Here is a 24,110-nt window from a genome sequence, read left to right as displayed (position 1 = left end):
ATAAATATGATTACTTCGATAAATATCCCGCGTTTGTATAATGTGTGCAATTGTAAATAGTAAAAAATGTATAAAATACATTATTGTCTCGGGAAAAATCCCGCGTTTATACAATGTGTGCAATTGTGACTCGTGAAAAATGTATAAAATCACTATTATCTCGGGAAATATACCGCGTTTATATAATGTGTGCAATTGTAAATAGTAAAAAATGTATAAAATACACTATTATCTCGGGAAATATCCCGCGTTTATACAATGTGTGCAATTCTCGTGAAAAATGTATAAAATACTATAGGAATAATTAACAATATTGAGTAAATAATATAACTTTGGTAAATAACCTGCGATTACATAATGTGTGCAATTGTAAATCGTAAAAAAATTATAAAATACTGCAGGAATTAATAAACAATATTTAGAGCTCCTAAATAATATTACTTCGTTAAATATTCCGCGATTATAATATGTGTGTAATTGTAAATCGTGAAAAATGTATAAAATACTGCAGGAATAATAAACAATATTGATCGCTCATGAATAATATTGCTTCGGTAAAAATCGCGCGTTTAAATAATGGGTGCAATTGTAAATTTTGAAAAATGTGTAAGAATAATAATTGTTACAATTGTTTTTTTAATAAATAGTGTTGTGAAATAATGTAAAAACATAGTACGCGAATGTACTTAATATCGAGAACGGATATAGTGTTAATCTGATAAACATTATTATATATGTGAATGAAAACTTGAATCTTGCCATATTATCATACGGACAGACAAATGTTTGCGCATCTGGTTCTTGTGTTTACATCTGTTTGCTGCGTGCTCGGCGACAGATCGTGTTATTGGAACGCAGAATGTCCATATCAGTTTTATTCATCAAAAACCCCATACGACACCGTCCGTGGAGATATAAGAGATTATCCTAACCTACCAAGTAAGTAATTCTTATATTTTATACTGACGGCCTCGGTGGTTTAGTGGTGTAGCATATCGCTTTACATTCGATGGTCACGGGTTCGATTTCTCGCAGGGTTAATTATTTGAATATTTGAATTTTATTATGTATATATGTGACGGCCTCGGTGGTTTAGCGGTTAGCGGTCGCTTTATTTTTGATGGTCGTGTGTTCTATGCCTTGCACGGTCGAAACATTTATATTCATGAATATGATTGTTTGTCTCGATCTGGGTATTTTGTATGTATTTACAGAAAAATATATCGATATATTTATATGAGTGATCTAGTACTCGTAACACATATTCTGATTAGCTTGGGATTAAATGGCACGGTGTGAAATGTATTCAATTTTGGGTTGTATGGCAACTAATATTGAGACACGAGAATCATTACACAGTATAAAACAAAGTCGCTGTCGCTGTCTGTCCCTATTTATGCTTAAATCTTTAAAACTGTGCAACGAATTTTGAAGCGGGTTTTTTTAATAATAGATAGAGTGACTCAAGAGGAAGGTTTCGACCATTACAAGATATAAATTTTATGATGATTATAATCGACAAGATTCGAGTTTGATCTTTGTTATAATATTGAGTTAGTATTTGTAATAGGTCAAGGTATTGTTAAACGATAACCCATATATATATATATATGTTATCACACTATGCTAATTGCTAACAAAATATCCAGTCGCGTGTATGTGTAACATGTAATTTGCATATATATTGCTAATATTCACTAATTTAAAGTTATCTCTATCAGTGTCAATAACCCTTATCTTTCATTTGTTTTATAAACTAATGACCCCTCCCCCCGGCTCCCTCCCCTCAGCCGTGTTCTTATAACTGCGTTTTGTTTAGAGAAATATAACCAATTTTTAGTCAAATAAACTTAATCCCCTCCGATCGATCCCCAGTCCAATTCAAACGGGGATTGAAATTACGACGGCCTGAGCCGAGGTTCGAACCCCTAGTGGTGCCCTCAGACTAAAGTCGTATCCGTCAGGCAGGAGTTGGCCTTCAGTCGCTCCATAAGTCCTTCCGCGGGTTTGGAGTGCCCTCTGCACTCGCCCCTAACGTCCGGTGAAGCTGTAAAGGCCAGCTGCGGCCAATAGCATTAGAGTAGTCCGAAAAAAAAAAACTTAATATAAGCACATATTGTTGTAAATGGCTAATCAGATATGGTATTTTATAGTCCAAATTTGTATTTGAATTTATAGTTCTTTAATATTTCGTTCTGTTGTCAATAGTCTTTCAGAATATATTTTCTCCGTATACGTACCTAGTATTTTTCGTTTTACCTGTATACAAATAAAATAAAACTACAACGCATATGTTTTTGATTCTACCACTCATTCGGAACACACACAAAGGTTGCGCAAGAAACTTGAATGTTGCTCTTTTAAATAGACACATTAACAAGGATTAGGCATGCGACAATGTTTATAGAAACCGCAACGCACGCAAACATTGTCAGCGTCATGAATTTTAATTTAGATTTTTTCTACAAAAATATATATTTCTAAATAAATATAGGAATTTATATGCTTATAATAAAGTCTGGTATCTCTCCTCTCTCTCTTTATTAGTATAGGTAACTCTGTACAATTCACATCATCATCATCATTTTCATCATTCATTTTTAAATTGCGGCTTCAAATCCGCAAAAAATAGAACGATTAGACAGTGCGCAAAATTGCCACACCAACGAGTTAGTTGATAAACGATATGATATATTGTAATCAGTTATCAATGATTGATATTTTAGATGAAAAATATATGTTTACAACTTTAGAAGTGATAGAATTGTTATTTTCTAAAACGTTGGACATTAACATTACCAGTAAACTGAGATAAAAGCGTTCTATCTTAATCTATAAGATCTGTCTGTACTATATCTGTTTTGGAATGATATGCTAAGAAAAGAAGTAACGAGATTCGTGGATAACGTGACTCACCTGATGGTAAGTGATAACCGCCGCCAAGCACCCGCAACACCAAGGGAATTACAAGTGTGTTGCCAGTAGCGTTGCCAGACTCCCATATTTCCCGTAACGTCCCGTATTTTCAGCTTAGTTTAAAATGTCCCGGCGGGACTGACTATCTCGTATTCTAACCGTGCTCCATTTTTTATTATTAAATCGATCAGTCTAGGCTAGACAAAAATACTCGTGCACGCAATGTTTGTACCCCTAATTTAATAAAAAGAGAGTTAATGACCATTTCTAATTAGTATTGTTTTTTTTAAATATATTAAAACCAATAAAAATATGTTAAGGCTTACTTAATCCTCAGAATAATATATAAAAAAATAACTATACAATTTAGTTTTTTATTTCTCCCGGGTAAAAAACTAAATTCCCATATTTTTTGCTTATTCAAGCATTTGCCGCTTATAGGCTGAAAAAAATTCTGGGAACTCTATAGTTGCCGGCCTTTTAATTAGGAATAAGCTCTTTTCTTGAAGGCATCAATATAGTAGAGACGGGGAATTTGAATTTGGAAATTGTCTGCTAACTGGAAACTGACTGCTAGCAATGTGCCATGTCAGGTCGACCTCCACGCGGTTCCCCTGACAAATTCACCAGGAATTTAAACCATCGTGTTAAATTCCTGGTGAATTTGTCACGATGGGCTAACTGATCTGACCTCATGCTCATCTTATCATCCTCCACTGGTGCCCCGCCAGCGTAGACCGTTGGCGCCGGCGGGTGCACGATTCCATTATCATCCACAAAAAAAAATATATAGTAGAGACAGGTATGAATGGAAGAATGCATAAGAATGCATAAACAATTCTTTTTTTAAATAAGTTAAGAGTTGTGATAGAATGTAAGCATGTCCTCGTAATAAAGGCACTGGTACTCGTAAGTACAACGTATGCTTTTTTAGTATCTAAGAATGCTACACCTCCTCGTCGTCCTCCAGCGGATGGTCTTATGAAGATTTTTCTACACGATAAAAAAAGTATCCATAACGCCAAGCTCTAGTTAGCTTGGGACTAAATGATGCTGGCTAAATTGTCCAGAGTAATAAAGGCTCATATAAGGAATAGGATATTGTCGATTATATATGAACGAAAAGTAACCTGACATCGAAGGTGACGCAGCTGGAGTCGAGCCACAACGCGAGTTTCAAGGCGTTTGTGGCCCGGGTCCCCACCGACATACTGCCCACCTTTATGAGGAAGGACTACTGGCCGAAAAGTTTGGTGTGTGGAGCACCGACTAGGTGTGGAGCACCGAGTAGCGCGCGGTCAGACGTGACGTCACCACTAGAGTTTGCGAGGGCATATCTGAGAGAGCCTCACCGACGCGCAGTTCGGTGCTCCACAGGTGTATCGGCTCTACCGTGGAAGATTGCTGTCGTCAGTACCGTGACTATACAGATAATTTCAATATCGTAATTATATAATATTATTTCACATGTATGTTAGTCTATAAGCTATTTATAATATGGGCCTAGTAGCCTAAAATATATAAAAAAAATAATATTGTTCCTTCAGATTGTGAGGCCGTCAGTGTGTGGGCGTTGAACAGACATGGCAACAGGAATCCTGGAGATGGAGTCGTTGACAATATGAAGGCGATTGTGAGACTAAAGGATGAGATTATAGCCAGCTACGAAGTGGGAACTAGTCAGTTATGCGCCCAGGTAATTAAACTAAACGTTTTGCGGACTTTTGATGTTACATAGGGTTGCCATCTCTAAAATTTGGAAACCCGGACAAGCCGCGTGAAAATCCCGAATTTTAGAAGCCATAATTCGGACATATCAACTGTTTTTTTTTAAACATAGTAAGTGCAATAAAAAACAGTTTGAAATGTCATAAATCACCTTTTTATTTATTTAATAAGACATACAATAACTAATATTTTATAACACTAATATTATTAACCTAAACTAAAAACCTTAAAATATAGAATATAATATTTTGTATTTATTTTTAGACCTTAAAAATAGTATAGTGTAGTCACTTTTTATCATCATTTTAAATGTACCTAACAAAACAAAATCTTGTTACAGTTTGTTACAAATTGTTTTAACAATCAGTTCGATTTTTTTTGTTATATAAATAAAACACAAATTATTAATATACTTTAATATTATACCTAAAAAATTACATTACCCAGGATGCTCCCTAGATGCCCTCTAAACTAGGCCAAATCTGGGGAAACCAGGACGGATGACAACCCTAATGTTAATACAGAAAGTTATCAATTTTTATACGACTTCATACAAAATACTATAAGAACGCTATAGATGTAATTAATAGTTGATTTATATTTGTAGAATGTAATTGTTTGGCTGAAAGGAGATTTCCAGGGCCGTAAAATACTTAATAAAAAAAAAACAGAATGTACATTCCTATGCACTGTTTTAATTGTTGTTCATGGTTGTATAATATTGTACACAATATATAAACATATAAACAAAATTATCATGTTAAATATCCATATACATACAGTCGTCTTGTCTGTTTGTATTACCTGTTCATCCATAACATCTGAGATACCTTTCGATGAAATGTAAATTGACATATTTTTTTTATGTCTCCCATATTCGAACTATTTTTGGGACCTACATTGGAATAGTAAACTAGACTACGATCTCAACTAATGTGAACAAGTAAAATCCATAGAGATCATAATCCATCCATCAGAATCAATCTTTATTCCTGTAGATCTATTACAGACTCTTATGATATGTCAATACTACAATTCGGAATGCTTTCTAAAAATTAAGACTAAATAAATATCTTCAGGACATTGAAGATCTCCGTCGTTGGTCCTGGAACGAAACTATCGAGGAATCGCCAGCATATCTGACTGGTACAGGATATGAAGAGCTGTATGATATTGGGAAAAGACTCCGGGAGAAGTACCCTCAACTACTGTCAGGGTCCAGTGATAGTTACTACTTCAGAACTACGAAGGAGCAGAGAACGATCACCAGCTCCATTGCTTATGTGCACGGCTTGACTGATAACACCAATTTGAATCTCTCCATTGATGGACCCTGGGATAGGGATGATCTTATCAGAGTAAGTATTCTTTTTATCTATATTAATATTATAAACCACTGCCTTCCATCCGATAGTCGCGGGTTCGTTTCCTCGTAGGGTATAAACATTTGTATTGGGGGGAAGGGGATTGTTAGTAATGTGGACTCAGGACCCTATTACTACCATGTCAGGTTGACCTCCACGCGGTTCCCCCTGGAACCATCGTGATAACTTCCTGGTGAATTTGTCACGATGGGCTAACTGATCTGACCTCATGTTCATCTTATCATCCTCCACTGGTGCCCCGCCAGCGTAAACCGTTAGCGCAGGCGGGTGCACCATTCCATTATCATCTATAAAAACAAAAACATTTGTATTCATTATGATTGCTTGTATCGGTCTTGGCGTTTTCTATGTATATTACGTATGGACTTAAAAATCTATTTATCATTTATATCAATAGTCTAGTACCCATAATACAAGCTTTGCTTATCTTGGGACCATATGACTCTGTGTGATAATTAATGTTGTGTGTAATATGGGAGATATTAGTATGAAAGAGCAAAGAAGCAAAGTTTTAAAGTGGTTAATTCCCCGGACATACTGAACCGATTTAGAAAATTCTTTTACCAATAGGACCCACGTTATTTTTTACTATCATTGGCTATGTAACATCACGCTACCACCAATAGGAGCGGAGTTATTAAACATGTTGCAAAAAGGGGAAAATTTGACGCCGACGAAATTGCATAGGTCAGTTAGTTAACCCGTCAATCAATCAATGCCCCGTCCAATTCAGACGAGGATAGAAATTACAGTGGCCTGAGCCGAGGTTCGAATTCCCAGCGGTGTCTGAGACTAAAGTCGTGTCAGTCAGGCGGGAGTTGGACTTAAACCTCTCCATAAGACCTTCCGAAGGTTTGGAGTGTCACTTGCACTCGCGCCTATAGTTCTATGAAGCTGTGAAGGCCAGTTGCGGTCAACAGCATTTAGAATAGTCCGAAAAAATGGTAGTTATCAATATTTTCATATGAAATCACAAATGTAATCTCCGAGGCAGAAATACGTAACTACGCAGTTGACTTTTTCTTTATAAGATGAATGAATGACAACTCATATGGCCCATCCGATGGTAACTGGTAACCATCGCTAATATACATGAACAATACCAATATATTAGGTCCTTATGTCAATATCCCTCTAGCATTGACAGCCTGAGTGATTTAGAGGTTTAGTATATCGCTTTATTTCCCATGGTCGCGGTTACAAATCCTCGCGTAGCAGAAATTTTTATCTATCTAGAGTATGATTGCTTGCATCGGTCTGGGTGTTTTCTATGTGTAATATGTATTTATTTACAAAAAAAAATGTATCCATGTATTTATAACAGTTGTCTAGTACCCATAACACAAACTCTGCTTAGCTTGGGACTAGATGGCGCTGTGTGAATTTTCCGGAGATATTATTATTATTATTATCGGTCTGGATGTTTTCTATGTATATTATTTTTATATTTCAGCCATATGAGAACTGTGAGAAGTATCAAGTGGAGACCAAAGAAGGTCCAGAATTAGAGAATCAGTTAGCGGCTTACTATAAAACAGAAGAATTTACAACAGTAAGTACTCTCTTTCCTTGATAATGTAAATCTAATTAAAACAACATTTATTTAAAAGAGCAACACACAAGTTTCTTGCACATTCTTCTTGTGATGAGTCTGCCTTCCGAATGAGCGGTAGAATAAAAAGATGTGACTATTCAAAAGTGCTTATATTAAGTTTATTTGTATAAAAATTATTTATATTTCTAATATAACTATCACTTTCATAAGTATGATTGTTTGTATCGGTGTTTTCTATGTATATTATGTATGACTTTACAAAAAAGAATCTAAAGTATTTATATCATCTGTCTAGTACCCATAACAAGTTCTGCTTACCGTGGGACTAGATGGCGCTGTGTTAATTGTCCAGGGTTATTTTTTTATTATATTACAACAGGTTCAGAATAACGTCCAACAACGTCTTGGCATTAACACGAAGTTGTCATCAGATGATATATACACCTTGTATGAGATTTGTCGATTCTACCGTTCCTGGACACCAACGCTGCAATCTCCTTGGTGTTCAGTGTTCACCGATGATGACTTACTTGTCTTGGAGTATGAGGACGATGTGTGGCATTACTACAGAAATGGCTACGGATCTTGGGTAAATATGAGATATTTTTCAACTTATATGTTCAAATAGTTTTTAGTAATAAGTATAGTATAAGTACAGCAGCTAACAGAATATCTGCGCTGCAGATTTATCTATAATGTTGAGTAAAAAGGATGTAACATTAAAACACCGAGTTATTTTCGCAAAGTGAGAGCACGTACTTATTTTATACTAGCTGTTCCCGCGACTTCGTCCGCGTGGAATTTGACTTTATTGTTCTAAAATAAAACAATTTTTCTAAAATAAAAGTAGCCTAAGTTACTCCTTATTACTTTAGCTACCTACCAAAAGAAGTTCCGTCAAAATCGGTCCAGTCATTTCAAAGATTAGCCGGAACAAACAGACCGACAGATAGACAGACAAAAATAGTAAAAAATGTTATTTTGGTGTATATACCGTGTTTATATTCATATGCATGTACTAAAAGACGGTTATTTCAATATTACAAACAGACACTCCAATTTTATTTATATGTATATGTAGATGTGACACCGAGGTCACCGCGATCATCAGAGTCCAACTACAATATTGTTTAGAAAACTGGTAGTTTTATATTAATTAGAAGATTGTGGGCACCCTCATATGTATCTAAATATATACATATATATAACTCAAAACGGTGACTGACAAAGTGATCTATCAACGCACAGTCCAAACCACTGGACGGATCGGGCTGAAATTTGGCATGCAGGTAGATGTTATAACATAGGCATCCGCTAAGAAAGGATTTTGATAAATTCCACCCCTAAGGGGATAAACTAACGCGAGCGAAGCCGCGGACAAAAGCTAGTTTATTTAATATGACAAAGAACAGAAACGTATCGTGTATATTTATGTATATATACGTACGTATAATAATGAAATTAACTATATAAAAAAAGTATACGACATTTTGAGAACGTAATGCGTGGCCTACAGCTGAGTTAGCTGCCTATTCACCTTTGCGGCACATACAGTCAGCTATATTTATTTTATTAATACATGTTTACTCATGTAGGTTATGTGTCTGTAATTGGTGAATAAAGAATTTTTAATTTAGGCAGATTGATATTTTAGAACTTACATACAATATAGTGGAACTAACTACGATACGAATTGCAATCTGTACGTATATTTTGATATATTTCAATAGGTTAATGAGAGATTGGGCGGTCCAGTAATAAAGGATTTGTATGACAACTTCGAAGCAGTGGTACAAGGTGGAGGCAAGAAGATCATCTCTTACTTCACCCACGACACCATGCTCCAAATGGCATTCAGCGCACTGGGCCTTTACAAAGATGACTTCGTCATACAAGGAGCAAGAAGAGTGCCTGACAGAAAGTGGAAGACCAGTTTTATTGCCTCTTTTTCTGTCAACCTCATAGCTGTTTTGAACAGGTAAATAATAATCCCAGAACATTTCACACAGCGTCATCTAGACCCAGTTAGTACAAATACATAGATTTTTTTTTCGTAAATACATACATAATATACATAAAAAACACCCAGACATGTTTGTACCATGCGAGGAATTGAACCCGCGACCATCGGAAGTAAGGCGGTGTGCTAAACTGCTGGACCACCGAGGCCGTCAAATTTTTAGTGTTTTTTTTACTACTAGGGTTGCAAATAAGTATACGGCCCACCTGATGGTAAATAGTTACCGTAGCCTATGGACGCTTGAAACACCAGGGATATCACGTGCGCGTTGCCGACACTTAAGAAACCTTAATATACCCTTCTTGAAAAACCGCATGCTGTAATCTCGTGAGATAACCTCGGCAGGTAGTTCATTCCACAATTTAAGTGTACGCGAGAGGAAGCTCCTCTGAAAATATACTGTCCAAGACCACTTAGGTCCTAGCGTGTAGCTTTTAGTAGGAAAATGCTTACGTGTAATTGTAATAGAAATAGAAATAGAAATAATCTTTATTCAAATAAACTCATTACAAGCACTTTTCATTCTTGATAGTGTTATTTTGTTTGATTCTACTACTCATTCGGAATGCAGATTCATCACAAGAAGAACGAGCAAGAAACTTGTGTGTTGCTCTTTTTAATAGATGTATTTTTATATAAATAATTACAGTATAACAAGCATGTGTATTAAGTTATGTACTACATATGTAAGACATCCAGTTTTGTAGACCCAATAAATAAAAATAAAAAAGAGGCATGCGATAATCAACATAGAAATCTCTACGCACTCATTATTAGTGTAATCAGATAATATTGTCAGTGCTATGGATTTAAAGTTTTTCTATAAAAACATTATTATCGTTAACGAATTCGTCAATTTTATAGTAAACTTTTTTTGTAAAGGAACTGTTTTATTTGACATTTAAATCTTTTTTCTGGCAGATTTATAACAGACTCTGGTATTTTATTGTAAAACCTTACGCAGTTGCCATAAAAGGAATTACTAACTTTAGCCAAACCACATTTAGGTAAAATCAGTTTGTTATTGTTACGTAAGCTTTTATTAGTGCAATCACTAACTCTTTTGAAACTGTCTATATTCCTTCTGGCATAGATGATATTTTCATAAATGTATTGAGAAGCAACGGTGAGGATATTTGATTCCTTAAAACACTCTCGCAATGACTCCCTGGAACCCATACCATAAATGGAGCATAATGAAGGAGATTGTAATATAATAATATGAATTACTCAGAACAATTCCCACAACGCCATCTAGTCTGAAGTTATTCATAGTTTGTAACATTTGATGACATTAATATGAGTATCATCCGATAGTCGCCGATTCGATTCCTCGTACGGTACAAACATTTGTATTCATGCGTGTGAATGTTTATATCAGTCCGTTTATTTTCTATGTATAATACGACGAGCGTACATGGCAATAGTTGTTCATGCACGGGATTTTCATTTAATGTTAGACATAGACACCTATATAAATATACATTGTAAATAAACTGGCTTTTAAAAGAAACAGTAATACAATTGAGTTTCTTGCCAGTTCTTCTCAATTGGATCATCTACGTTCATAGGCGGCTAAAATGTTCTACATGAATAAATGATTTTTAAATTTGAATTTGAATATATATAAAAAAATATACAAGTTTTTATACTTATCTGCAACACAAGATCTGCTTAACTTGGTACAAGAATGCGCTGTGAGAATTGGTCTGGATTATTATTATTCTCAGATTATTATTTTTCTCTCATTGTCACTTAATAGTAGGTAGGTACAAGACACTACATTGCACCGCCGAGTTTTAGCGCGTCATTATGTTCATTATGTTCCTTATGTACCTTTTATACCATTTGCAATATTTATGTGTATTATTATTATTATAGTATTTATATTTAAGTACAATAAATTGTGACAATTATACGTTATGTGACCGTCACACTGTGTAATATTGTTCACATGTCCTTCAATGTTATACATTGTATTATATTTTGATAACAAGCTGTTACCCATGGGTATCAAAATATAATACAACATATAGACATAGTCATGCCTGGAATCATAATATTAATACCTGAAGCAAAATTTTTGTACCTCTTTTTACGAAAATTGCGGGAACGTAGGATTAGGTTTTCTCGAGAGACTACAGCGTGGGGTTTTTCAAGTAGGGTATATTAAGGTTTCTTAAAGGTCGGCAAAGCGCATGTGACACCCCTGGTGTTTCAGGCGTCCATAGGCTACGGTAACCGTTTACCATCAGATGGGCTGTATGCTTGTTTGTCACAAAAGTGGTGTAAAAAAAAAATTAGAAAACTTCGCACTATTAGTTTCTTTAGAGAAAGAGTGCAGAATGCTAATATATTTTTTAATTATGCATAAAAATAACATTAATTGAATTAAAAAAAACAGTACACTACCATGTATTGAACACACGCATAGGTATATATTCTTTTCTTTATTTGTTATTGCTGGTACAAAAATGTTTTTTGTATTTTTTATGTGCTCGAATTTCGATAGTTTCTTTACAATGTATATTTATATAGGTGTCTGAATCTAACATTAAAAGAAAAAACCTGTGCATGAACAACTATTGCCATGCACGCTCGTCATTCAAGTAATCGTTTAGTGGCTTTGTATTGGATTATCATTATTATTAATTTTCAAATCCTAATATTCTTGCAGGTGCAATGAAGCTGAGGGCCAGTCATACCGTGTACAGTTTTTCATTAATGAAAAAGAGACAGAACTTTGTCCCTTCGAAGGTTGCAAATGGGATGAATTTCAGAGCAAATTCTCAAAGTACACCTCCAGTTTGGAATTCTGCAGTCCAGATTACGTCAACCCAGTACAGCCTTTAACTGACGATGCAGGAATTCATCGTTTAGGTACAATAACAATGTTAACATCACTATTAATTATTTATCTGTGGATATGAATATGTATGATATAAAATTGTAAAATATAGATATAAAATATTAATAATTAAAAGTAACGATTAGTATCATTTTTCCCGATCAAATGGCTAGTGCCATAAATAATCTTTATTCAAGAGTGAAGGGGATTGTTAGTATATAACTTAACTTATCTTTATTGTTAAAAATTTTTTTTTTTTTACAAATACAAATACTTAAGAAGTCCCTGAATTCTAAGGTAGGTATAGAAAATACCTGTGTTTCAGAAGTCAGTCTCCTCTTCCATATTGAGGTGTACTTTAAGTGAGTTTGTTATGATATATTACAATTTACGTAGGTTGGTGTAATCATAGGAGAGTGTGTGTGTTAGTAATGTGGACTCATTACCCCATTAATAGCAATACCATGTCAGGTTGACCTCCACGCGCTTCCCCCAGGAAGCCAACGTGATAAATTCCTGGTGAATTTGTCACGATAGGCTAACTGACCTGATCTCATTTTCATCCTATCAACCTCCAGAAATATTACAAGCGTATGCATATTGTGATCACCGAATCACTTCTAGACAGCTCTAGAAATGCAGAAGCTTCTTGGTAGCTTCGTAGACTCTATGTTCTACCTGGTCCGAGGTTTTAAAATTTATTACGTTATTAAGTGTTGCATTCTCCAAGACTCCAAGTTGCACGCCATAACTGCTATAATAATAATCTCAGGACAATTCACACAGCGCCATCTAGACCCAAGTTAAGCTAGCTAAAACTTGTGTTATGGGTACTAGATATCTGATACATATATATATTTATATATATTTTTTTGTAAATACATACATATTATATAATATATAGAAAACACACAGACCGATACAATCATACTCATGAATACAAATGTTTGTGCCGTGCGAGGAATCGAACCCGCGACCATTGATCGTAAACCGGTGTGCTAGACCGCTAGACCACCGAGGTCGTCAAATATATGCTACATATTAATTATATGCGCATGCAATGCGTAGGTGTAATGTGAATGGTTAATAAGACCATCCACAAGGAAGGGAAGGCCAAAAAAGAGATGGATGGACTGTGTACAAGATGATATAGCAAGAAAGGAAGTGTATAAACAGATGATTTCAAGCAGGGATGTATATATGAGAAAAACATTACGTCGACCATAAGGAAGAAGTAGATGATGTATTAATTAAGTAAAATAAAAAATACACATCAGTTCTTATTATTTTAATTCAATATTTTAAATAAAATCCATAACTACACAACGCCGCAAAAGTCCAAACTGCTATCGAGGAATGGTTTGAATTTGTCTTCAAACTCTCTCCAGCTGCACATCTGACTTTCGCAGAGTTGAATCTCTATTTCATTTATGAGAAACTGTACTCTGTAGGTAGAGTCCACTGTTGCTTCTAAATCTGGGTTGCATCTGTTAAAATAATATGAATAATATAGTCTTTATTCTACGGTAACCGGTTACCCCTCAGATGGAACGTGTAGCGAATTCTTTGATAGGTTTTTATGCCATTTTAAAATTTTATAATAATATTCTTTGACATATTCCTTTTGTTACTTTCTATTATATGTCGCTGTCATACTAGTCGCATTTTATTTTATCTCCATATTTTCATCATTAAAACCCTCAGCACCTCTCACTCATCAGACACATTTGATACCTCCGCTTCATTTTGGTCCTTCTACCTATAGCGCACCTATTTTTTATAGTTCATTTTTCGTAGTTATAGGAAAATACGGAGTTTAAATAAAATAACTGATACAAATACATAGATATTTTTTTTTTGTAAATACATACATATTATACATAGAAAACACCCAGACCGATACAAACAATCATACTCATGAATACAAATGTTTGTGCCGTGCGAGGAATCGAACCCGCGGCCATCGGTCGTAAAGCGGTGTGCTAGACCACTAGACCACCGAGGTCGTAATAGAAAGTAACAAAAATAATATGTCAAAGAATATTATTATAAAATTTAAAAATGGTATAAAACCTATCAAGGAGTTAGCTACAAAACGTATAACCATACGTTTAAACCAACCGGTTTCTACCATCGTAGTGTAAAAAGAAAATATATGGAAAAATCTTGAAAAGGATATTTAAGTTGAATTTCTTTTACAATAGGATAGATAAGTACGTGGTCATACTTTACGAGCAGCTTTATATAATCAGGACCCTGAAGAAAGAATGAACTACTGCACCTGTGAAGAATAGCCATGAAGTTAGCTGCAAACGGCGTGTGCAAACTGGTCCTCCATTTCCTGTCCAATATTCTTTTGAAGCCAGTTAATTGTGGATAATCCTGGAACAGTCCTAGGGCACTGTACACCATATCCATAAGACTGTCGTGAGAGAAGTACGCTGTGAAACTAGTATCGTTGGTTTTGAGGGCATTTTGGAAACTATCATATAAATCTTTTAAAACCAATTCGCCTAGTTTTGCATTGATCAGATTACCGTAGCCGTTTCTGTAAATAATATGGTAATATTATTAGAGTTTTTAAAAATATAGGCTAAAATAGCCGATAATAACGATATATGCTATAATGGGCCACCTAGAGGAGTTCATAACCATCATTGTCAATTTTAATGTTAGACATAGGCACCTATATAAATACCTATAAATTGTAAATAAACTGACTTTAAAAAAAAGTAATTCAATTGAGTTTCTTGCCAGTTCTTCTCAATTGGATGTATATACCGAACTGGACGGTAGGGAAAGAAAAAATAAAATTATAATGTAAAAACTTGATATTCTTAAGCGGCTAAAATATCTTACATGAATAAATAATTAATATTAATTTGAATTTACTAGAAATTATCCACGATGGTTACCAGCGAGGACCGCGTCGAGGTCGACCTGACTTAGTACATCGCTAACATTGATTTTATTACTTTTTTTATTAAGCATTTTATGTTAAAAAAACTAGTACTTTTTTAAAGGATGCTAATAGAATGGTGCATCCGCCTGCGCTAAGAGTTTATGCGGGGAACCAATAGAGGATGACAAGATAAGCATGAGGTCAGGTCAGTTAGCCCATATTAGACATATTCACCAGGAATTTATCACGATGGTTTCCAGAGAGAGTCTCACGGAAGTTAACCCTACTGCTAGCGATATACCATACATTATAGCAATAGGGTCAACAGTCCATATTACTTACAATTCCCTTTCCCCTTACTCTGTATTAAAGAGACCTGTAGCACTGCGAGCTACTCGCCCTTTTTTCGCCACCTAGGCCTTCAGGGACAAGAATAGTATGATATTCTTAGGAGCGATGGTTTTTATCTCCTCACAATAGAGTATCTACTTTCCAAAGGAGATATTTCGTTTAAGCATGAGTGACCTACAACCACATGGGATGTGTGTGGCAGTGGCATTTTGTCTTCCATTTAGCAAAATGTGCAAATATTTGTTAAGCACAGATCTAAGTTTCCATCTGATCCTCGTTACTAAGGAAGCAGTTATAGGCTAGTTATCTTATTGTGTGGGTAATCAGCTTGTTTGTCTGTATAGTTCTAGATACATAAAAATATGGTAATCAAAGTTACCTATAATAATGCTGCAAGTCTTTCGAGTACTCAACCAATGCTAGGTCTTGGTTAGTGAACAAAGCGCACCATGCCGATTTTTTGGAGTCTGAATATGCTCTGTAGTATCTACACAGATCGTAAATGCCTATAATGTTGGTGGCTGACAGCTCAGTCAGATCGGCACGTGCTTTCATGTCAGTCTGCATCTAAAAATGTTTTTTTATATATCATAAATATAAATAATAATAATAAACATAGACAATTTACACAGTGTCATCTAGTCACAAGCTAAAAAAGGTAAAATCTTATTAAAAAGATCTTTAACTTTTATTATCTATTTATACGAAAGGCATAGTTTAAAGTGAAGAAAGAAAATAAAGACCAAAATGTTGTTAAAGACCTTACTTTTTTAAATTCGTTGCTCTCGTAATATTGGTTCATTTCCGCCTGGGTTCGATTTCCTTCCCACACTTCTTGTATGTGCTTTGGACAATACTTATAAGGCTGGAAAAAGTAAAGTACGAAAATTATTCAATGCCGGTCTTATTAATTACTAGCTACACACCCCGACTTCCCACGAGTGTACATGTATTATAGATATAAATCTTCCTATTGAATCACTCTATCTATTAAAAAAAACCGCTACAAAATCCGTTGCGTAGTTTTAAAGATTTAAGCATTCATAGGGACGGACAGACAGCGACAGCGACTTTGTTTTACACTATATAATGATGCTGTAAGTTGTAAGTTGCTTGACGACTGAAAGTGAGTGTGTCCACGCTATAAAAGTACGAACATATTTTTTCAGGTACGTGTAATTATAAAATAAAATTGTTTAAAGATAATTCGACTAGTGTGAAACGTTGATATTAATTGCATTATTGTATGGACAAAAATATTTTCAAAAGTTGTACACGTTACTGCAGTAACACGTTTTAAACGGACCCATCTCCGTGGAGAATAGAATTGTTAGTAATATGGATTAATAACCGTTGCTAGCAATGTACTGTATCAGATTGACCCGGTACCCTCTGGAAACCATCGTGATAAATTACTGGTGAATTTGCCACGATGGAACTGACCTAACATCATGCTCATCTTATCGTCCTCCATTGGTGCTCCGCCAACATAAACTGTCAGCGCAGGCGGGTGCATCATTATATTAGCATCCACCAAAAAACCCTAGTTTCTTTAACATAATAAACTTAATAAAAAATAAGATAAAATAATTTCTTTATTATCCATTTTAGAAAAATATAGAGGTGTAAAAGACATGCAGCCAACCAGATAGTAACTAATATGATTTCTAGTGAAGCTGACACCTTTAGTAACAGAGACAATGCTCCTAAATCCTAGTAATCCTATACTCACCATCAAAATTACATCTTTTTCTAAAGGAGTAGTAACGTTAAAACTCAAATTTCGCTTGAGACCATCAACAAACGCCTTAGCACTGTCAATAGTTCTCCGTTCATTTGTCGGCCTGATCTGATACTGCTTTACATGTTCAAGAAGTTGCGTGAACTTCTCACGAATCCTGCTTCCGAGTTGCTTCAGCTCGATGTAGCCTCTATAGTTTAGGTTGTGAGGTTCATTTATTGTGCCGTTCCATTTCCAATTCTTGAGATTGCTGATGTCCTGCAATTAATAGAAATGTTTATTAATTATGGATATTCTGTTGGTGTTCACTGACCTTTTATTGCATAGGGGACAAATCAGTTAGCCGTAATTATTTACTATCAAGAGAGCCTCAATCTATGAGCACCCGCAACACAATAATTGCAAGTGCGTTGCCGGCCTTTTAAGAAGAAATAAACTCTTTTCTTGATGGTTTCAATATCTTATCGGTTCAATAATACCATTGCTGGTATTTGCGTTACTAATGTCCTAAAATCTATCTGAAGCCGTGAAATCTAAGAAATGTTTTAGGGAAGAGGGTATTACAGATTTTTGATGGCTTTCATTGAGGGAAATTGTTATAGCATGTGTGAATGTTATTCTTAACAATTAGCTAACCTCGATGAAAAACAAAATCTAGGACAAAAGTAAAGATTATGTTCCTCTTACGCTCTTTACCTTTAATGCACTTAAGTCTACAGAGAGATCAAAAGAAATATTACAAAATTTGTAAACAACTCCGCCAGTTCTACAAATAAATGTTTGCTCTAGCTACTGGTGTATGAATTTAACAGAAATAGAAATAGAAATAATCTTTATTCAAATAAACTCATTACAAGCGCTTTTGAATAGTCATATTTTGATTCTACCACTCATTCGGAATGCAGATGCATCACAAGAAGAATGAGCAAGAAACTTGTGTGTTGCTTTTTTAATAAATGTTTTTTTATATAAATAATTACAGAATAACAAGTAAGAGGCATGCGATAATCAATATAGAAATCACTACGCACTCATTATTAATGTAATCAGATAATATTGTCAGTGCTATAGATTTAAAGTTTTTCTATAAAAACATTATTATCGTTAACGAATTCTTCAATTTTATAAGTAAGCTTTTTTGCAAAGGAACTGTTTTATTTGCCATTTAAATCTTTTTCTGGCAGATTTATAACAGTAGTAGTGTATAATAATATATGTAGTGGTAGAATAAAAATATCCGATTATTCAAAAGTGCTTATATTAAGTTTATTTCAATCAAGATTATTTCCATTTCTATTCCTATGCTGGTCACTATATTAACCTTAAAACGTGTGATATTTCTAAATCTGTGATAATATAAACATAGGATTTTACCCATTTTTAAAGAATTACTAAGTTTCTTCTCAGTTTGATCTATTATAAGTTCCTAAAAAATTTAATCCGTCATAAAGCCAATTTAATATCAATAGGCCTATACGAATAAAGAATTTTTTATACCAGTTCTTCAAGATAAGTAACTTGCTTATGAATCATAATATTACTTAGGCATTGCAGTTCAAGATTATAACTTATTTAATTAAAAACTGAACAAAATAGAAAGAAATGTTTTATCATGTAATAAACTTACTCTGTTCTATTCTAATTCAAAAACTAAACTCTTGCAATCCAGAAGTATTGTTGCAATTCAAGAGCAAGTTGCAATTCCAAACATTTTTATTAATATCGAAAAAGCCAAAAACTCACTCTTACCTCAGCACACATTTGTCCACGTCCCTCAGCATGATTCTTTACTATTTCATCTTTCAATTTTGCGGTTTCCATCATCTGGTCGATGTCAAATGAGCTTGGATTGCGAGTTCCATGTCTGCCGAGCAACCAAACGCTGGATGGCACACATCCTGATAAAGACAGAAATAGAAATGTTTTTGGTGACAGCGACGGCCGACGGTCTTGGTGGTCTAGTGGTTTAGCACACCGCCTTACTTCCAATGGTCGCTGGTTCGATTTCTCGCACGATACAAACATTTGTATTCATGAATATGATAGTTTGTATCGGTCTGGGTGTTTTCTATGTATATTATGTTTGTTTAAAAAAAATGAATCTAATTATATATATCAGTTGTCTAGTACCCATAAAACAAAGTCTGCTTACTTATGGACTAGATGGCGCTGTGTGAATTCTCCTGAGATATCATTATTATACAGTAAGAGTAAAAATCCTTTTGATTATGATTATGTTTTTATTTCTGGGAGAGTCACATTTATACAATCTCCTTTGGTTAAGAAAACGAAGGTAGTAATGGTGGGAGCTGGGAGCCCCATTATAAACAAAAATGTATCATGAAAAGTCAACCTCCACGCACTGTCCCATGGAAACCATCGTTATAAATTTTTGGTGAACATGTCAAGGTGGCTCACCTGACTTCAAGCTCGTCCTATTATGTATATATTCCAGCGTATACCGTTAGCGTAGGCAGGCGCATTCCATAATCATCGGTTAATAAAAGCTCCTTAGGTATTCACACTAAATACTTCATAGTTTTTATTAGACAACTAGCTGTACCCGCGACTTCGTCCGCGTGGAATTTAACTTTATTTTTCTAAAATAAAAGAAGCCTAAGTTACTCTTTATTATATCAGCTACCTGCCAAAAAAAGTCCCATCAAAAACGATACAGCCATTTCAGAGATTAGCCGGAACAAACAGACAGACAAAAATTGTAAAAAAATGTTATCTTGATGCATGTGGTAAAAAATGGTTATTTATTGTATAACGGTTGTTTAGTGGAGTGTCTGTTTGTAATATATTACTCCAATTTTATTTACATGTATAGATAATATTTAGATACCTACTTGTTTCTAATGCTTACGTAATATATAAACTTCGGGGAATGCCCCCAATTATAAATAAATAGATTTTAAATTTACATATGTTGTTGAAACTATTATAAAACCGATGCACCTAAATATATTATGCTTCTTATGTAATAGACCAGTGTTTCCCAACGCAGGGCCCACGTACCACAGGGGGCAATTTGATTGTTAAGGGGCCAATTCGAAAATGTAATCTTTATTAAAATTGTATGATTTGTAAATTTAAATTTTTCATTACATCTTTTGAACATTTATTTTGTATTTTTCATGAACAATTTCTTAGTGATTTCTTTCTAAAACCTATTATTTAAGTTTCATAAGTTAACAATTAAATTTTTAATGATATAAATTATTTTATTTATTTATTTATTTTTATTTATTTAACTTCAATGCACACAATATACAAAATATAGTAAAGTACATTTGGCGGACTTAACACCATGCGGCATTTTCTAACAATTCAGAGAATTTTAATAAATGATAAATAAAAAGTATAAACAGAATAAAATATATATCTAAGGAATACAAATTATGTATCTTAAACAAATGAAGGGAGAGAATTTTAGCAAGGCTAAAGTGGGGCATGGCACTAAAAAGGTTGGGAAACACTGTAGTAGACTATTTTTAAATTCACTACGTGCTAAATTAAGAGGATAAAATTAATCACTTTAGATGAATCATACATAACACAAACTCTTTCGTATACAGCCAGTTACTTTCGATAAACATTTCGCACTAAAAGCATAATATTATATACAAATTTATAGCTCTCGTTACATTATATTATATTAAGAAACTAACTTTGCTCGCGACTTCGTTCGTGTGGAATTAAACTTTATTTTTCTAAAATAAAAGTAGCGTAAGTTACTCCTTATTACATCAGCTACCTGCCAAAAGGCCCCCTTTCAAAATCGGTCCATCCATTTCATAGATTAGCAGGAACAAACAGACAGACAGACAAAAATTGTAAAAAATGTACACAAAATGTTATATGCTCCTTATTTATATTCATATGCATGTAGTAAACAACGGTTATTTCAATACTATAAACAGACACTCCAATTTTATTTATATGTATAGATGTAAATATTAATCATATATAACGTGACCAGACGTCTCGTTTAAACGGGACTGTCCCTTTTTATAATTACGAGTCCCGGTGTCCCCAAAATGAACTCTGGGACACAAAATTGTCCCGTTTTCGGAAAATCCGCGAAAATTTGTGTAGTCGAGCCGACCGGTTGTGATGTTGATTATTGTTGATAATTAAGGTGAAAATAAATTAAACATTTGAAGAGCATCAGTCTTACTTAAAAATTCACTATCTATGTTAAAGCAAATTTGTTCATCCATAATACTTAACTTTTAAGCTAACATTTTCTAAATAACATAATATATTATAATATAACATATAATCTCAGGACAATTCACACAGCGCCATCTAGACCCAAGTTAAGCTAGCTAAAGCTTGTGTTATGGTTATTAGATAACTGATACATATACATAGATATTTTTTTTTTGTAAATAAACACACATATTATACATAGAAAATACCCAGACCGATACAAACAATCATACTTGTGAATACAAATGTTTGTGCCGTGCGAGGAATCGAACCCGCGACCATCGGTCGTAAAGCGGTGTACTAGACCGCTAGACCACCGAGGTCGTCAAATAACATGAACAAAAGAAATCACCGGAAAATGACAAAATACTATTCTTGTCAATATATACTATTTAATCTCGCGACTTCATAAAACAAACATTAAATATTAAGTGATACTTACACATATTACGTTAGTACACGAAACGATTAAGCGGTTTCCTAGAGAACAGAAACAAACAGACAAAAAATCTGACAGTATTTGCTTTGTGTTGGATTACGTTGATAACGTCCTTCAATAATAGTTTTTTCTCATAATATATTCTCCATGTACAGACAACAATTACTTATATTTATATGATGTGTGTAAGAAAATGTATATAACACTATATGAATAAATATATAATCCTGGACAATTAACACAGCGCCATCTAGACCCATGGTGAACAGTGCTTGTGAACATGGGTACCAGACAACTGATATAAAAACTCGTTTTTTTTTTAATACACATAGAAAACACCTAGACTGATATAAACAATCATACACATGAATACAACAAATGTTTGCACCGTGGACTCGAACCCAAGACCATGACCATTGGAAGTAAAGCGGTGAGCTAAACCGCTAGACCACCGAGGCCATCGAACTATATGACTATATGTATACACTTGAAGATACTGTTCTTTGATGATGTGAAAACAAAATTATAATAAATACAATACAATAGTACCTTTATAAATGGTTGACGTCTTCTGAAAACAATGAATCTTTTCAGCTATATTAATGAATAAGGAAACATACTGTTATTTAATTACGCAATATTACTTTTATTTATACCTATTTATACAATGTTGGTTATTATTGTAAACAAGTTTAATGTACGTAACTTCATTTTTAAATGTAGCTACCAGTTAGCAGCGACTTTAACTTTTTTTTTATTACAATTAATAATAATTCTTAAATAAAAAGTAGCTTAAGTTACTCCTTATGTCATTAGCTATCGGTGAATGAAAGTCCCGTCAAAATCGGTCCAGCCGAAATTTTATACTCCTCCATCCGCGAAATTTTCGTAAAAAAAAGCGACTTTTATTTTTTTTTTATTAAAATTAATAATAATTCTTAAATAAAAAGTAGCTTAAGTTACTCCTTATGTCATTAGCTATCGGTGAGTGAAAGTCCCGTCAATATCGGTCCAGCCGAAATTTTATACTCCTCCGTCCGCGAAATTTTCGTAAAAAAAAGGTACAAAGTTTTTGCTTCACGTATTAATGTAATGATTATATTATTGTTTATTTTTTCAATGAAAATTTAACCACTCACCCTTTATATCTGCAACATCTCTGATATCACCCCGGACATCGTCGTAGAGGGTTTTCCCGCCAAAATATACATAAGGACACGTGTTCCAATGACACTCTCTACCGTACACTACAAATATTAACATATGCAGTACAAACAGACGAAGCGTCATTCTCGTAACGCCGGCACCGTGAAACTGAATGAGCGGAGAGGTTATAACGGTCATTTTAGTCCGTTCATAATCAAATCAAATCAAAATATCTTTATTCATGCAGGTCTATTACAGATTCACCCTGAAACTGAATGACAGAGAAGGTTATAAGGGTCATTTTAGTCCTTTCATAATCAAATCAAATCAAAATATCTTTATTCGTGTAGGTCTATTGCAGACTCACCGTGAAACTTATAAGGCTCATTTTAGTCCTTTCATAATCAAATCAAATCAAAATATCTTTTTTCGTGCAGGTCTATTGCAGACTCACCGTGAAACTTATAAGGGTCATTTTAGTTCTTTCATAATCAAATCAAAATATCTTTATTCAAGTAGATCTCATTGATATGTCAATTCTACAGTGGGTTCGGAGTCCTTTGGAGTTGAGAAGAACTGACAAGAAACTCAGCTCTTATTCTTTTCAAATGAGCTTGTACATGTTTACAATAAAACAGATAATTATTATATTCATATTTTAGAGAATAGAGTCATCAGCATATATTTGAAATTTTGTCAAATGTGAAATAAATAGTCTAATCAATGATCGTAACCCGAACAGGCCAGTCCCCACAAGCAGCATCCGTTCATGATTATGACGGATGAGCCAGCCATCGCTGCATAAAATGAAGAAGTACTAAGTAAGTACACAGGATGAAAGTAAAGTGACAAATTCCTAGT

At 34.2% G+C, this 24,110-nt stretch overlaps 2 protein-coding genes across 2 annotated transcripts in view; one reads left to right on the top strand and one right to left on the bottom strand.

Moving 5' to 3' along the window:
• Positions 1–485: 485 nt before the first annotated feature.
• LOC131854386 (multiple inositol polyphosphate phosphatase 1-like) lies at positions 486–13,539 on the top strand. The gene is made up of 8 exons (XM_059205502.1): positions 486–939; positions 4,464–4,612; positions 5,724–6,002; positions 7,483–7,581; positions 7,964–8,173; positions 9,315–9,562; positions 12,282–12,524; positions 13,521–13,539. Exons 1-8 carry the CDS (start codon positions 783–785, stop codon positions 13,537–13,539), a joined length of 1,404 nt encoding a protein of 467 aa, XP_059061485.1. The 5' UTR covers positions 486–782.
• Positions 13,540–13,768: 229 nt separating this feature from the next.
• LOC131854368 (multiple inositol polyphosphate phosphatase 1-like) overlaps positions 13,769–24,110 on the bottom strand; it is a 65,035-nt gene continuing 54,693 nt past the window's right edge. Inside the window, exons 2-8 of the mRNA XM_059205481.1 lie at positions 23,243–23,417; positions 19,196–19,344; positions 17,438–17,704; positions 16,472–16,570; positions 16,085–16,272; positions 14,734–15,000; positions 13,769–13,939 (exon numbers count right to left, since the gene is read on the bottom strand). Of these exons, the coding sequence (XP_059061464.1) occupies positions 13,771–13,939; positions 14,734–15,000; positions 16,085–16,272; positions 16,472–16,570; positions 17,438–17,704; positions 19,196–19,344; positions 23,243–23,417 (1,314 nt within the window). The 3' untranslated portion in view covers positions 13,769–13,770. The remainder of the gene's footprint in view (positions 13,940–14,733; positions 15,001–16,084; positions 16,273–16,471; positions 16,571–17,437; positions 17,705–19,195; positions 19,345–23,242; positions 23,418–24,110) is intronic.

This window comes from Achroia grisella, unplaced genomic scaffold (assembly GCF_030625045.1).
Source record: "Achroia grisella isolate CSIRO2021 unplaced genomic scaffold, CSIRO_AGI_Agris_v1 utg980, whole genome shotgun sequence".
Taxonomy (NCBI): Eukaryota; Metazoa; Arthropoda; class Insecta; order Lepidoptera; family Pyralidae; genus Achroia; species Achroia grisella.
Note: the sequence above shows the minus strand (reverse complement) of the source record. Positions and strands in the feature narration are given on the sequence as shown.

What these genes read in the sequence shown, in the direction of transcription:
- LOC131854386 (XM_059205502.1), top strand. Translation starts at nt 783, where the DNA reads ATGTTTGCGCATCTGGTTCTTGTGTTTACATCTGTTTGCTGCGTGCTC. An exon ending in AGATTATCCTAACCTACCAA is followed by an intron (nt 940 to 4,463) that starts GTAAGTAATTCT and finishes TTGTTCCTTCAG; the next exon opens with ATTGTGAGGCCGTCAGTGTG. An exon ending in CTCATAGCTGTTTTGAACAG is followed by an intron (nt 9,563 to 12,281) that starts GTAAATAATAAT and finishes ATATTCTTGCAG; the next exon opens with GTGCAATGAAGCTGAGGGCC.